General features: G+C 35.1%; 1 protein-coding gene across 3 annotated transcripts in view; it reads left to right on the top strand.

Annotated features, from left to right (window-relative positions):
• The first annotated feature begins 1,356 nt into the window (after positions 1–1,356).
• LOC143239423 (putative Na(+)/H(+) antiporter nhx-9) overlaps positions 1,357–17,275 on the top strand; it is a 67,791-nt gene continuing 51,872 nt past the window's right edge. For 2 of the 3 annotated variants that reach the window (XM_076480456.1, XM_076480453.1), the window contains exons 1-2: positions 1,357–1,877; positions 16,086–16,546. In XM_076480456.1, the coding sequence (XP_076336571.1) occupies positions 1,523–1,877; positions 16,086–16,546 (816 nt within the window). In that variant the 5' untranslated portion in view covers positions 1,357–1,522. The remainder of the gene's footprint in view (positions 1,878–16,085; positions 16,547–17,275) is intronic. The other variant, XM_076480454.1, reaches the window with a different exon arrangement.

The following is a 17,275-nucleotide window of genomic DNA, read 5'->3' as shown; positions in this document are numbered from 1 at the left end:
GTTGTTGGTTTAGACATGAATATCTAGTTGCTAATTACGATATGATTTTGTTTAGTTGTTTTGTACAACATTATTTTGTCGAGTTGTTTGTTTAGTCATTATTTGTTTAGTTATTTGTTACAACGTGATTTTATTTAGTTGTTTGTTACCATATTATTTTGTTTACTTATTGGTTACTTCACGCTTGTCAATAAAAGTGCTAATATCCCTACAATTCGTTCTGAGATACATGATTTTCTTTAGGTGTTTGTTACGATAAGATTTTGTTTAGTTGTTTGTTTCGACACGATTTTGTTTAGTTATTAGTTACGTCATGTCTTGTGAAGAAAAGTGTTAATATCCCTCCCAGTCGTTCTGAGATACATGATTTTCTTTAGTTGTTTGTTACGAGATGATTTTGTTTAGTATTTTATATTACATGATTTTATTTAGTTATTAGTTACGACTTGCTTGTCAATAAAAGTGATAATACCCCTACCAGCCACTCTGGGATACATTATTTTATTTAGTTATAGCTTAATTTTGAAGGTTCCCCTTACAGCAACAGCTTCAGAAATTGTTGTTAAAGAAAGAAATATGTGGCCAACCTTTTGTACATATATTTACATATACATGTAAATAAACGTTTAAAATCTAAGCCATTAATCAAAATATAAAAAAGAAGTTAAGAGCTGAACGATTGTTTTGGAATTTCGCACAAAGCAACTCGAGGGCTATCTGTGCTAGCCGTCCCTAATTTAGCAGTGTAAGACTAGAGGGAAGGCAGCTAGTCATCATCACCCACCGCCAACTCTTGGGCTACTCTTTTACCAACGAATCGGGGATTGACCGTAACATTATAACGCCCCCACGGCTGGGAGGACGAGCATCTTTGGCGCGACTCGGGCGCGAACCCGCGACCCTCAGATTAGGAAGCACACGCCTTAACGCGCTAGGCCATGCCAGACCCCGTGCGGAACGAAGAACTATATATTTTACAGTCTGATTTGCATTTTGTCTTAGAACATTAGTTAATTTTGTAATCTACAAAAATATCTTAAAGGTAAGATAATAAAGGCTAAGATATTTTTATAACACTGCATTTACTTAAAATCGCCAAATTTAGCTAAAATATAATAATTATCACAGCCAACGATATTAATACAAACTGTGATAAAACAGCTCACACCGGAAAAACTGTTTCACGTTATTACTTTGTATCATTAGTACATTTATTTTGTTAAAAGGACATTTACCTTGATTAACTAGTGTTTTTACGTCAGCGATACCAAGCAGAGCAGTTGTCCAATCAGAAATATTGCTTGGAAACCTTGGCGTTTCATATAAATACCATTGTTTACAATCGAATAAGAAGTATTAAGTAGTATATAGTGTTCATTACACCGTACTATATCTTAAAACTCATTTGGTTAGAGCATAGCTATTGAAAAGCTCTACATTTGCCACAAAAAGAGAAAAAAAAAAAACAGGATATAAAGTGAAGCTGCCTGTTGATGTTAGAAATGTTTTAATAAGCCCACTTATGTATAGAACTTACATAATGAAACCTTCGATATTTACTTCAGTATATTTGATTTTTATTTTGCTTACTAGGCTTACCGTGCATGCGGATGAATCAAAATTTCACTTTGCGAGCGGTTCCCTCGACCACCGTGAGACAGTCACTGGAAATTCCGAACAACATTTAACTACAAGCAGTTCGGCTGATCCGAAGGTCGGCCATGCTGGAGCCCCTTCTCTTCTTGGCGAGCCCAGTGAACACGAAACCCAGAATCACAAGTTGCATCGTTACCATGTAGCCACAGTTGATTTTTCCAGAGTGTCAACTCCTTACATAATCAGCCTATGGATTTTCGTCGCTGGGTTAGCAAAAATTGGTGAGTTTCAGTGATTTACAAGTATATACTCACAGGGTGGTCTTGGTCCCGAATAGAATTCTGTAAATGGGGCCCATAATGATAAGAAAACTCACAATTAAATTAAAATACATAGCATCAGGGGCCCTTCCATGTGTCTGGACCCGGGCAATTGTCCAGTTTACTCAATAGGTAAGTCCAGTAATGGAAAACTCTATATATACTTTATACTTCGAGCAAATTAAGATAATTAGAAATATCTCAGGTGTTAAAGCCTTTAATACGTTGCTTCACACTGTATTTCTAATCCAGTATAAAACATAAGCTGAATTATTGTGCTTTTTTTGTTTGTTTAATCAAGTTCTTTTTTTTTTTTGGCATACTACATAAAAACAACAACTTTTGTATTGGAACCACATAGCGCTATTGATAATTTTTAGTTTCGTGTTTAAGTACAAAAGTCCTGTTAACTTTGGTTTTCTAAACTCAAAGTGTTTTTCTTTGCAGCTAAGCACAAACTTACACAATGGGCAATCTGTGCTCTGGCCACCACGAATATCGGAACCCTGTTTTTAACGTTATAAGTCCGAAGACGTGCCGCTGTGCCACTGGCGGGCAATAGTATCATTGTGTGATTTTTTTCCACCAGAACAGTGTTTGTTTTTAGTTAAGCAAAAAGCTACACAATAGATTTTCTGTGTTCTGCCCATTACGGGTATCGAAACCCAGTTTCTAGCATTGTATGTGTTTTTGTGTGTTTTTCTCATAACAAAGCCACAAAGGGCTATCTGCTCAGCCCACCGAGGGGAATCGAACCCCTGATTTTAGCGTTGTAAATCCGGAGACATACCGCTGTACTAGCGGGAGGCATCTAGCATTGTAAGTCAGCAGACATACCGCTATGCTACAGACAGCCCCCTGATCTTAGCATTGTGAATCCAAAGACTTACCGCTGTCCCACCGATCGACCAGGATGATGGATTTCAGAGAAAACACTGCTGTTAAAAGAGACACCAAAACAACAACTCTGAAGTGTGAATATAATTAAAAGTTAAGTTTAACTGAGTCTACGAAGAAACCTTATACAATTATGGTACAGACAATCTGTATCGATTTTGTATGAATGCAAATAATTAAGTATATAGAAACAATTATGGGAATTATGCTTTAATTGTTGTTTTTGAAATAAGCACCAAGTTATACAATGGGCTATCTGTGCTCTGCCTACCACAAATATCAAACCCTGGTTTTTAGCAGTGTGAGTCCGCAGACATACCGTTGTGCTACTGGAGGACTTATGCTTTAATAGTGCCAGGTTTTTTGTTCAATAAAATAGTACTAAAGTATTAAAGCTTAAAGTGTTGTTGTAACGTTGTTTTCTCGTAGGTGAGTTCTTTTAAATTATCTTGAGAATATAATTCAACGTCCAGAGCAGGTACCAATAACAAATTAGTTTGTTTCTTCTTTCAGGGTTTCTACCAAGTTGAACACTTGTACGCTGTTTTAATTTGTTGTAAGCCTATGTTACAAATGATGTTCAAATCTGTCAGACAGAACTAGGACTAATATAAAATCAATTTACTTGTGCAAAGTAATTCAGTCAGCGTGATAGCTAACACAGGTACAAATAAAGCACGAACGTACAGTAACTGATTCAACTCTCTATCTTGAAATAACTTTACACATTATCTTCTTCAACATACTATACTCTTTTTCTCTCTCTTATCTGTTTTCGAATATAGTAGATAACTTCATGTCATGTACCTTCTAGCTAGCATACAAATTACAACAATAAAATACAGCTTATAAAAATATCCTGGAATTAGACTGGGAATCTAAGAGAAACGCATTTTAATACATAAAAAGTTTGTTATTATCATGTAAACAGGTGATATAAAAGAATATTCACTAAGTATTGATACAAGAATGAATACCTAAGTCTTCTTCAACCATTAATAATGTTCTATGTGACTGTCCCGGTTATGGATATATAACTCTATACCACAGTTTACACTTCAAGATGCTACTGTGCAATGTACTCAGAGAATTATTGTCTCACTCTTTCTAGCATGATTTTCAGGGTACTTTGAATAATGGTGTAGCAATGGGATATCAGTTTCCTCGTGGTTAGCAGCTTGTACGATTACCCCAATCAAATTCTTAGTTAATAACTATTTTTATACAACTACATGCTAATTACTAATTATTTTTTACCTTGCATCTTGACCGCTAATTTCTGCTATCTTCATAGACATCCTGAGAAAGATTATTTCTGTGTTTGCCGAGATTCGACCTTTTTGGAGGAATGTTTGGTGCCTTAGTCACTGGACTATCTGTTTCCATTAGATTTTCAATCAACTACCTGAATGCTGTCAAGAGGTATAGTTGAATATTAAAAACCTCTTTTGTTTTTAATTTCTTTGTGTGTGGCTCACATCCCAGCATTTTAGTATTATTTTAACTTATTGTTCTCTCTGACTGGATGAGCGACTGTTCGTAGATCGGTATTACATAGTCTTGTATCTCTTTTATAACCCTGAATTCCTACCTTTGTTGGTCGTTTTGTTCATCTAATACATTAGAATCCACATTCACATTCACTAAAACTGGTAATAGTAATAGTGCATACAACATACAAGGTAAACACACAGTACATGTTGCAATGATACATAAAAATATAATATGAACACATAATATGTGTAGTAATAAAAAATAAAACATACTATATGAGCACACAACATACATAGTGAAAATATTACACAGTAGACAAGTGATCAGCAGTAAACTTATTTCATAAACGATCATGAATAACATTTAACATGATCGACTTCATTCATCCTGACTCAATCGACAGCACTATCAAGTCACTGAAACGTTTCTCTACTACGGAACATTCTCTTAAGATTTTAGAACAAGCTGTGATTCTGGCAAAGTTCAAATTTTAATACATTTCTGTGGGCTCCTTAGGCAGGCACATGTGATAAATTCCTTTTATTTTGATTAACTGTACGACTTCTGCAACTGATCGAGAGAACACCAGTTACTCAGTAGCGAGAAGTTATACGCAAAAAGAGGTCAAGGTTTGCAGGGCAGAGATTTTATCTGCATGTGGAGACAATAAAAGAAACTGTTGGAGGCTAAGATCGGCAACATGCTTTTAGCGAATCGAATTCTTAATTCATTCAGCATCGTATATGATGTTTTATAAACAGAACTGGCATTTACAACGATCTCCACCTATGAATAAGACTTAAGTTTTAAAATAGAATTCGGTTTAACAGCGATCTCCACCTGTGAATATGACTTAAGCTTTAAAACAAAACTGGTCTTGACAACGATCTCCACCTGTGAATGTGACTTAAGTTCTGAAATAGAACTAGGCTTGACAACGATCTCCATCTGTAAATATGACTTAAGCAGTGATGTCGAGAAACCCACTTGTTGAGAAATTTATATGCAAAATGGCTCGTTTGGGTTGAGAAAATATTTTACATAGAAGAGCGAACAACGTTTCGACCTTCTTCGGTCATCGTCAGGTTCACAAAGAAAGAGGTAACTGACCGGAAGCTGACACCATGTTTGAAAGGGGTTGTGTAACTGAGTGTCGGATAGTAGAGGGCGGTATTAGATGTTTGAATATATAATTTTATTTATTTTATTATATTAATATAGGTATAAAGGCGTTTCTTTATATTGGTTTATTTTGGGTTTAAGTTGTTGTATAAGTAAGGCTTCTTTAATTTTGCGTTTGTTTATGTTTGTTTCTTTATTTAGTATTTGAGTGTTTTCTATGGTTATGTTGTGTTTATTTGACTTGTAGTGTTCGAAAACGTGTGAAGGTGACTTTTTATGTTCTTTGAATCTGGTTTCCATTTTCTACTTGTTTCTCCAATATAGAAGTCGTGGCGGTTATCACATTGTATTTTGTAAATAATGTTGGTATGGTGTTTGTCAGTGTAGTTTTTACATAGCATAGACCTTAGTTTTGTGCCTTTTGTGGAATGTTGTATTTTGTAACTAGTTTTTGCCAAATGTTGGTTATTTTTCTGCCGATGTCGGGAATATATGGTATGCAGCAGTATATAGTTTCGTGATTTTTTAATTCGTGGGATATATTTACTTTTGTTAGTTGATTTTGCTTTTTGTCTAGATGTGAGCGTATAATGTTTTCTATGGTTTGTGGAAGAAACTTCTTGATGTTGATGAAGTATTGTTTTATATTGTTTAATTCATCGTTAATTTTATCTGGTGAGCATAGTTTTTGCTAAAACTCTAGTTATAAATAGTATTAAAATGTATTTGACGTCTTTAGGAAGTTTAGTTGCAGGAATTCCCCCTACAAAATTTTCCCCGATCCCCCACAAGTCCTCAATTCAGCCTTGGGTATAATGCCAACCTTATTGGTTAAGATTTGATATAATATATGAAAGATGTTGCTTACACAGGTTTTGTTTCAAGGTCGTAAACTAAAGAATCTGAACTGACATGATGTGTATCTGCTACAGGTTTTATAACAAACTTAGTGCCTATGACGAAATACCTTAATAGGAAAAATGTGTGAGCGAATGGCAGCACGATATATTGTTTTTCTTAAATATATTTCATATCAGTGACTGTAAGAATAAATTTGTAGGATATATATAAAGACCACTGTCAGTGGTTAAAGCGATAGTGTGCCATATGGGGCACATCCCCCTCAGCTCAAACGATCGCTAAAAAGAGAGCAACCTAACCAATTAAGAAGAAAGAAAAGGGTCTAAAGGGGTGAAGTCAGAAAATAACTGGAAGTTTATGGAAGAACTCTGATAAGAAGCACGAACACGAGAAATAATCCTTACCGAACAAGATTGAGGTTGTTACTAACCGAATATTTGGGAGTAACTTTAATCTGAGAACTATAGACGTGGCGAACCTTTTACCTTGTTACGTAAAAACGTCCAAGGCCATACGACACTAAAAGTTGTCAAACCCGATGCCAAAGTTTTTGCTCTAATAAACAGGTTATATTTAATAAAATATTGGAATGGATAGTTTACTACTTAAACTTTTCTTATTGGAAAGACATTAATTAGGTCAGTTACTCTCCCCAGCTCCAAATTTACACTTTATCCACTGACTATTACTAATAATTTAAGTTGACAAATGTCAACAAACGTCACAAAGTATGACCACATTACGTTTGTGTTATAGAATAATGAAATTTTCAAACTTCTTAAATTTTATATTATCATGTCATTGTTTCTAAACACGATTGTTTTTGTTAGAATAGTTTAACATGAATAACAGTAATAAATATTCATTGCAGTCATTAAAGAAAACCAATTTTTTATTTCTTCGCTCGTGTATTCTGTTATTAGATTATCATTTAATTTATTTATATGCATATAAAAACTTGTGGCATGAAAGCGGTGAAACACAACTGTTTCTAAAATAAATAGAAATATTTCTAAATTTATATGCAATGCTTAATCACCAACTGATATAATAATCTTCACATTGTATTTGTTTGTTTGTTTTGGAATTTCGCACAAAGCTACTCGAGGGCTGTCTGTGCTAGCCGTCCCTAATTTAGTAGTGTAAGACTAGCAGCTAGTCATCATTACCCACCCCCAACTCTTGGGCTTCTATTTTACCAACGAATAGTGGGATTGACCGTAACATTATAATGCCGACACGGCTGAAAAGGTGAGCATGGTCGGCGCAACAGGGATTCGAACCCGCGACTCTCGAATTACGAGTCGCACGCCTTACGCGCTTGGCCATGCCAGGCCCTTCACATTGTAAGTATACACTAAGCAAATTGGAAGTACTGGCGTTGCTGTGAATTTTCTTAAAACTAAGAACGAGAAGAAGACAAAATAAACGTGTTGTCGTCGTTGGCTCAACAACTACTAAACACCTTTGTCTCAATATTATTTAATTATTCACTATTAGATGGCGCTAACTCCAAAGACATTTTGTTTATTTAAAAAAAAACTTACTCAGTGAACTAGCTGCACTTTGACAGCCGTAGAGAATCGAAGCTCGGATTGTAGTAAAATAAATGTACTTATTGAATATTACTGTTGTTTTTACGCCAGTACTTATGAAAAAAGAAACAATTATTTAAAACATAAAATTTACCGTTCATATCGCTCGTACTACGCAACGAACAACAATTGGAGCGTTTAAATCAGTGAATATTTGTAGTAACAGAAGCCTGTTATTAATAAAGTTTTTGGTGAAAGTGGAAAATAAGTTTGCAATATATATTTGTAATCAGAAGCATATTATATTTTTGCGTTTTTTTAAACGACCATCAAAAGTTTTAAACGGTATACGAGCGTTGATTTATTTGTTAGGAAATATTATTTTGAAACATTAATAACTGGGAAAAAATACGACTACAATTTTTGTTGGTTTTTTGTGATGTTCTCGCTGTTTGTGTTAATTGTCCCTAATTTTGAACTAACTGAGTAGAAGAACGTTGTTGTTATTGTTATTGTTTTTGATTAAAGCACAAACCAACACAATGGGCTAACTGTGTTTTACCCACCACGGGTATCGAAACCCGGTTTATAGCGTTAGAGGTTCGCAGCTAGTCAACAGTGCAAGTCTTGGGCTACTCAAATTGAATTGTGCAGTTTAAGTGTTAATCTTATAACTCACCAATAGCCACAAAATGTGGAATCCGATTTCGCGGCAATATGATGCAAATAATGGATCCTCGTATACGTTTGCTAGCAAACTAAAAACCAGGCCAAGCCTGGTCATTACTAATTACCTTTAATTTCTTACTTTAATGAAATTGTTTTCTAACGTTGTAAGAATCACAACTTATGAGGTGTTATTGTGTTGGTGGGCTTCAAATTCAAACATTCACTTCTGTTTCTCTGATGCTATAGAAGAAAGATAATGTTTGTAACGATAGGATAACTTAATAGTTTCAAACTTGATTTATAATTAAAACAGTGATATATATATTTGTTTTTATCTGTATATCCTTAAAATATTTTTACATGTAGTCAGAAGAACATAAAATATCTTCGTCAGATTTGTTTAGCTTCAATTGTTTAGCTTTAGTTGTACAATGTTGTTAATATTTATAATGATCAGGCCTAGCGCACTCTAATGGTTAGAACTCTCGATTTGCAACTTGCGAGTCACGGGATTAAAACCCATAGCTGACAAATACACATTTTAAGTTGTTTTGACGTTGTAATGTGATGGTCAATGTCACTACTTACTGGTAAACAGTAGCTCTAGAATTGATGGTAGGGGATGTTGATTAGTTGTCTTCCCTTCAGTCTACCATTTCAAAATGATGGACAACTAGTGCAGGTAGCCTTCGTGTAGTTTTGCTCGAAAATTACGAAAACAACTAAAAATCCTAATAAATTATAAGTTTACCAACAGTGCAGTCAATCAACCTGTTCTTTTATTAAGAACACATACATATTCCTCCATAATTATATACCTATAAAAGCAATATATAGTAATTTCTAATAACAATTTCCTCACCACAATGCAGTAGTTAGTATCACTGAATTTCCTTCAAATGCAGTAGTTAGTATCACTGAATTTCCTTCAAAGTTATATATATATGCGTCTACAAATAATCTGCTACAATTTAAAGAAATCTATATTTCGACTTGTGGAGACACGATGCCATAATGTTAAAACAATACGTTATTATGTGCATGAAGAAACAAACAAATTCATAAAACTGTATATATGTGGAATTGAAAGAGAATCTTTGACATAGGCTAATCACATTCTTTGATTGGCTATTACCTCTACCTGTGGACTGCAGTTTTGCCTATTGAAAGCTCATTACCACAATTTGTGTCAGCAACCCAAATAAGTACAGTTAGGCCTCTTACAATGGTGAAGTGTATGTAGTAACTATGTGGTTTTGAGTCGACATATGGTAAAGCAAAACGGACTGAAATTCCATAAAAGTGAAGCTTTAGCTACGTATGTTTTGATGAAAATTCTTAATTTTTGAAAACGTTCAGACTTCTAGATGCGCATACAAAAACAATGTAATTGCTTTTTCTTACTTCATCTTAAACAACAGGTAAAAAACAAATCAGGTTCATATTTATTACTATTTCAATTCAAACTGTTTAGTCATAGAAATTGAACCCTGTCATACATGTAACTTGAAGTGGAATATGTCATATTCTAAATCAGGGGTCACCAAACTTTTTTCACAGGGGGCCAGATTACTTGGGGAATGAGAAGCGTGGGCCACATGATCTTATGTTCAATCCTCATAAGCTAGAACGAAAGTTCTCGCTCTGCCATCCTATGCACTATTTTGTAACTTGTATGAGTGACAGATCCATTTTCAGCAAATTTTCTCGTGAAGAGATTCTTTTGAGATTCAAAAACACGTTACATGGATTCAAATTTCTCAGAACGGAACTTTCCTCAAAATTTCAAATATGTTGATAGATGTTTTGTTTCATAATGACGCCGAAGATTGTACTCTTTCAAAACGACAATATTTTCGGTGCATATCACACAAGTAGCATTCTGGTTTTTTGTTTTCACAAATAGTACTTTTCTTCCCATTCTTCATTGAAAGCACGACACTCAGAATCCGCTTTTCTTCTTTTAAAAGCAGCCATAAGGATGAGTGAAAAAAAAAACAGGATCTGAAAATGAAAAACACAGAACGCTGTGAGAAAAGTATTGTACTGGTCCAAGAACGTACAAACAAAATATATTGAAACGTACGTTTCCCACGACACTTAAATAAGAACGAGTTACGAAAAGCGCATAACCCGACTACTAAGAGAAATGAGCTTGCTGAAGCGGTAACCCTAGACCGCTGAATTTACAAGACGAGTCGATAGGACGAGGAATAAGTCTGTACTTGTTTTCGAAATCCTTATGCTTTCATAGATACGTGCCTCGATATGAATAAACGGGCAGCAAGGACGAAAGAAGAATTTTCCTATTGGTTAAAAATACGCGTGACAGCCTTGTTTCTTTTTATCATAACGTGTTGTGTTTACCAGCTTAAAGCGACCATCAGTGTGATTTATTTTGTTATGACAGTTGGACATTTTATTTTCAAGCGGCTAGCTGCTGGCGGGCCGGTCAAAATGACCTCGAGGTCCGTAGTTTGGTGACCCTTGTTGTTTATGTAGCTAGTGCTCAACATAAAAATAATTAGCAGCACACGTCATCGTCTGAAATATCTCTGTTTATATAGAGGTTGAATCAAGAAACTAGTTGTCATGGAAATCCAATAGTTATTGCATGAAGGATTCATTAATCAGTCAGGTCCGAAGATGAATAAATCATATTTAAAACAATAGCTTACAAAATGTTCATCTTGCGTTTATACAAAAATATGATTTAAATAGTTTTATATAAATAATGTTTAAATTCATTTGGTTCGTTTAAATACACAATTTTTAGCAGTTTCATAAGCAAAAAAGTTACTTTATCATTATAATAATCAAATTAATTAGCAATTGAGTGATCTCTACCATGCTCAGTGTGGTAAATTATTGAAAATTCCACATTATATTAAATTAAATTAAGGGTCTCAATCACGTGTATATTATGATGTAGAATAAAAAATTCCATTATTAGCCGGTATTTTCAGATATGTTTTATATTTCTAAGAGAAATTAAAACAGGGAATTATTTTAGTTACACTTTGAGTTTTGTGAAAGTATGATATGTAAATATACTACCTATTTTATACCCTTATTTAATAAATGTTTATCTTTAAATTTTCTTGATGACGAGAAACCCACTTGAAATAAAAATGTATCTCATAACAGCTGGTATGGGTATTAACACTTTTATTGATAAGCAGAGAACAACGTTTCAACCTTCCTTTTCGACCTGAATATGATATAAGAAGGTCGAAACGTTATTCTCTGCTTGTCAATAAAAATGTTAATACCCATACCAGCCGTTCTGTGATACATTTTTAAAACTTTGTTCGTAAGTCACTAAGTTCATTTAGTCCTAATTATTTTTCTTACTGGGTAAATCACATAGGATATCATGTATACTATATAGAAGCAGATTGATTTTGTTTTATTGGCAGATCAGATGATGCTTTAACGATACAAGTTCCCTTGTTTTCTGGTGAGAATGATCAAGAGCCATAAGTGTGCATAGTGCTGAGAAGAATACCTTTGTTGTTTCTTGTATATAATGTTATGTGTCTATAAGTGGTTATTTAGAGACTCTTAATAGTTAATAGATTTCACTGCTTTTGCCGTTACCTTTTTGTAAGAGTTCTTCCCAGTAAAGATGAACAGATTTGTCTTGCCTTGGATTGTATTTGTGTTTATTGAATAACGATTGTTCCACTGTGCTGTGTCTAATCCCTTTAGTTTCACACTCAGTCGAGCTTGGAGAGTGCAGATGTGTTTTGTTCTTTATTTTTGTTAGACTTCTATTTCTCTGTGGATGAAATTTACCCGATTACTCCTAAGAGAAATCAGTATATATAAGAGGTCTACAAAATAGATAGGAAGGAGACATTTTTAGTGTCAAAACTACACCTTTTGATTTCGTTGAGTTTTAAGTTTTTCTCCTAACAAATGTAGTCTCCTTGGGTCTTCTGATCTGTGTTATTGAATTTAAAACTTCATATTTAAAGAAATGGTATTTTGCACAAATCGAAGGATTTTGTTTTTAGATAGGAAGCTGTTGGAGAGAGCTTTGGGTTTTGGAGAAGTCTTCTTCTAGAAGTTGGACTCCCAACAATGCTGCAAAAGCTCATAACTTCTTTCTTTTTGAGACTCAGAAAACAGAACTGTTGAAATTGATTTCACCCAGAAAAAAATTCACCTACAAATTTACCTCAATTTGGAAAAGGAATGTACAACTCAGGATCATTACAATGACATGTGATCTGTCGAATCTGAGACTGAATGGGCTAGTCTTTACAGCATTTTCATTCACAGACCAGAAGGACCCCACTTTGGCTATTATTGATGTCACCCATAATTCCTGGATGTAATACTGTTAGACAATACTTACAATGTGATCTCTTTTACTAGAAGGTTAGACAACAAGTACCACTTGCTGTGTAATTCAGCATTTCAACGATCACAATAAAACCTTAACAAAACACGTGTAATAATAATACATAACATCAAATTACTATAAATAGCATACGTGACTTTATATCAGTTCATATTAAACATTCAGCACTTTTTGGTTCTCCTTGTACTTTAATAATCTCTGCAAGGTGATATGGCATGCTGTCGATGATGTTATTGATGTAATCTATCGTGATGTTATTCCAACTTGTCACTATCAGGCGCTGCAACTTCTCTACAGTAGCTGGTTTAAGGTCGTGGTTAGTAATTTTGCGGCCCATTTCTGTTCAAAAGTTCTCAATAGGATTAAAATATAGAGACTTTGTAGGCTATGACAACCTGGAAACATCATCCTGGTTGAGATAATATTGTACAATACGCGTAGTGTGAGTAGTAGCATTTTCATCCTGGAACATAAAGCTCTTGCCAACACTTACCCTGTCTTATGATAGCAATATCGTCTTCATTTGATTTCTGTAGGATGCGCCAATGATGTTTTCCTGGAGGATATGATTTGTTTTTGTTTTGAATTTCACACAAAGCTACACGAGAGCTATCTGCGCTAGTCGTCCCTAATTTTGCAGTGTAAGACTAGAGTTAAGGCAACTAGTCATCACCACCCATCGCCAACTCTTTGGTTACTCTTTTACTAATGAATAGTGGGATTGACCGTCACATTATAACGCCCTCACAGCTGAAAGGGCGAGCATGTTTGATGTGACGGGGATTCGAACCCGCGACCCTCGGATTACGAGTCGAGTGCCTTATCCACCTGGCCATGCCGGGCCTGGTGGATATGAAGAGCAGCTTTTCTACCCTAATAAATAGCTGCTCAAACATCTACTGCACTTTCTCCTGTGTGCTTCCTGTGGGAAAGACAGTTTTTTCTTATCTGTTTTACCTGCAAACGATGAAGACGAAACCTGCTATTACCACAAGGAAGCCGAAAGCAGGACTCATTTGAAAATATGGCATGTCTCCACTATCCTAACTGTAAGTTAGCATGTTGTCTTACCGAAGACATAGTGACGATGGCGAATTAGAGTTAATATTGATTCGCAGATAGTGCTTCCTTCAAAATAACCTTGTTTGTTTGTCTTCTATTCACTGTTCTTCTGGATACCCTGGAATCAATGTATCATATCATTGCTGTCATAAGGTGCTTCAAGACTTCTTTCGATCTTGACGTATTACCCTGATTAAAATACAGTCATCTCTGATGATATTTTCTCAGTGTCTACCAGTATACTTTCTTGAAACAACCTTTATTGTAGTCCAAGAGCGTTTCCGGATTCAGGATACAGTGCACTGGAAGTGTCCTATTGTTTTGACAATGACCCTTTGCTTCACACTATTTCTGGGCAGTTGAAAAATTTGAAACACTACAATTTCTAGCACGTGACTAGGCATGATTCTACCCCAAATACAGAGAAATTGTCTGAACAAGGCATTGACCTGTTTCGAAAATGTTTATACAAAACTGTTGTGTTGAGAGTTTTGACAAGTAAATGCTCAATACAAACCAGAATAACAACTTGTTGCTCAATACAAACCAGAATAACAACCTGTTTGACTGATCGTTCACTACCTTCTCTGTTACTACTTTGGCATTTACTTACTAACTGCTCCATGCATGCAGATAATGACATTAATATAGAACAGTATGCAAATATTTTGGCCAAGACTGTACATTATAATAAAATTATAATAAAATGGTGCACACACAGATTTTACAGCTAAGTTGTTCTTTCGTATTCTTTATCTAAGTTTGTGCAACTATACAAAGACTGCGGGTTTGCTGGGAACACCATAACCTAGCTTTCCCAACAAAGATGCGGTTATCAGTAATTTTACTGACACGTAGCCGTAAGCTTGAATGCACATATGAAAGGTTATGCAAAAACATTATAGTATTAGTTTCATTGTACAAACCAGAACTGAAACAGTAAGTGTTACATACAACAGACAGGTAAATATATAACCCACTCTGTACTGAGGTACGGAGAAGAAACAATGAGATACGTGCTGCTGGCGGAAGACTGGTGGAAGTAAGGCCCACAAAGAAATGTGAATAAACAGGCCATTACATTCAATGTTAATTCCCAAGTCTCAAAGATGGGGTTGATTTAAAAATATAATTATAGGCATATTACATCCCACATTTCAACATAATCTGTCTGTAGCCAGGTATGGAGAAGTTATTTTTCTCCCAATGAAACAGGAGAATAGAAATGTTTAAGGAACAACTGTATAATCCAAAATATTCATTGATAATGTTTGTTTGTTTATTTATTGAATTTTTCGCAAGAGTACTCGAGCGTTATTTGTGCTAGTTGTTCCTCATCTTGAAGTGGAAGACTAGAAGTATGTATGTGTGTGTTCTCTTACAGTAAGACACATCGGGCTATCTGCTAAGTCCACCGAGGGAAATCAAACCCCTGATTTTAGCATCGTAAATAGACTAGAAGTAAGACAGTTAATCAATACCGCTTACCACCAAATTGTGGGCTGATTTAACCGAATGGAAATTGAGCTTCACTCTTGTAACGCGCCCGCTCTGAAAATACAAAGCAAGAATATTTTTGGCGGTAACAGCACGCGAACCACAGCGCTCCGGATCCACAGTCCGTTGCGCTAGTAGCTTGCAGATGGTGAATGGTAGTTTTTTGTGGAACATTCTGGACGAGAAATCTCGTGTCTATTTCTAATTTTAGTTTTAGATTAATTCCACGGGTTTCAAATATTAAAAGAGTTTCACTAAAAGTTTTCATTCTGTTATGTTTTATCATAGTTTTATTATAAAAGAGATTACACCCAGTCATTGTAGACGTTGTACACCGTACAACTCGTCTTTTATATGACTAATTTTAATGAGATTTTCACTAAGACTGAATGTTGTAATCCAATTGTTTCACTTGTTTTTAAACACGAAGCTACACGATGCGTTATTAAATCGTCATTTTTAGTGTTATAAAACCTCAAATTTATCGCTTTGTAACGAGAGATTGGGTGTTTAATCTGAGTTATGGAATATATTGTTATTATATTTAAAGTCATGTTACGTACTTACCATAAAATGACTCCATGTAGATCCTGGTAACTGTAAAGTGTGTTTGTTATGGTATGAAATTTGCACGAAGAAAAATATAATAATTTCCATATCTAGGTTTCTATGTCACTCCTAAGATCGGTCTTATCTGTCCAGAAAGTTGTGTGCTTATCGTGGTTGGAGTGCTCATCGGCCTGTTGCTTTTCTTCACTGGATTGAAGCATGTTGGACCTCTCACCTCCGAAGTCTTCTTTCTGTACATGTTACCTCCTATTATTCTGGATGCCGGCTACTTCATGCCAAATCGCCTCTTTTTTGATAATATGGCATCGATTTTGATGTATGCTGTAGTTGGTACTATTTGGAATGCCTTGACCATTGGATTCTCTCTGTGGGGTGTCGGACTGACCGGTCTTTATGGAATGGACATGCCTCTACTTGACACCCTCTTATTTAGCTCTATTGTTTCTGCTGTTGACCCTGTAGCTGTATTAGCTGTTTTTGAAGAGATTCATGTGAATGAAGTGTTATACATCCTTGTGTTTGGAGAGTCCTTGCTGAACGATGCTGTCACAGTGGTGAGTAAACACACAGACTTATAAAATACATCCTTGTATTTGGAGAGTCCTTGCTGAACGATGCTCTCACAGTGGTGAGTAAACACACAAATTTATAAACTACATTCTTGTGTTTGGAGAGTCCTTGCTGAACAATGCTGTCACAGTGGTGAGTAAACACACAGACTTATAAAATACATCTTTGTGTTTGGAGAGTCCTCGCTGAACGATGCTGTCACAGTGGTGAGTAAACACACAAATTTATAAAATACATTCTTGTGTTTGGAGAGTATTTTAAGTGTTAAATGCCTTATTTGACAGTTTACCTTCTGCAGCAGTAGTTATAACTATTTGTTAACGGTAATTGAATTGGGCGAAAGATCGAACTTTGTGTGTGCTGATAGGTATCGACGCTGGTTACGAGTAGCATAATTAGACAGTTAAGTCTTTAGATATATTCATTTTATACAGTGTGCTACTATAAATAATGTAACAACTGCTACTATGTTTATTGTATCTCAATCAGCCTGAATATCCCCAGCATTAGACGAAAAGTCTCGACTGGACTAGTTATAGTAGATATGGCGTGGCTGACATTTTTATAACCGCTTCTTAATTTAACTCGAAAACGCTTACTAGTAATTTTTGATGTAGTTTCTTCAGGATTTAGAGACCCAGATTGGTGGTTCATCATATATCCTGAATAACGAACAGGTTAATTGGAAACATGATTAATAATGTATGATATTA

This window comes from Tachypleus tridentatus, chromosome 13, assembly GCF_004210375.1.
Source record: "Tachypleus tridentatus isolate NWPU-2018 chromosome 13, ASM421037v1, whole genome shotgun sequence".
NCBI lineage: Eukaryota > Metazoa > Arthropoda > Merostomata > Xiphosura > Limulidae > Tachypleus > Tachypleus tridentatus.
Note: the sequence above shows the minus strand (reverse complement) of the source record. Positions and strands in the feature narration are given on the sequence as shown.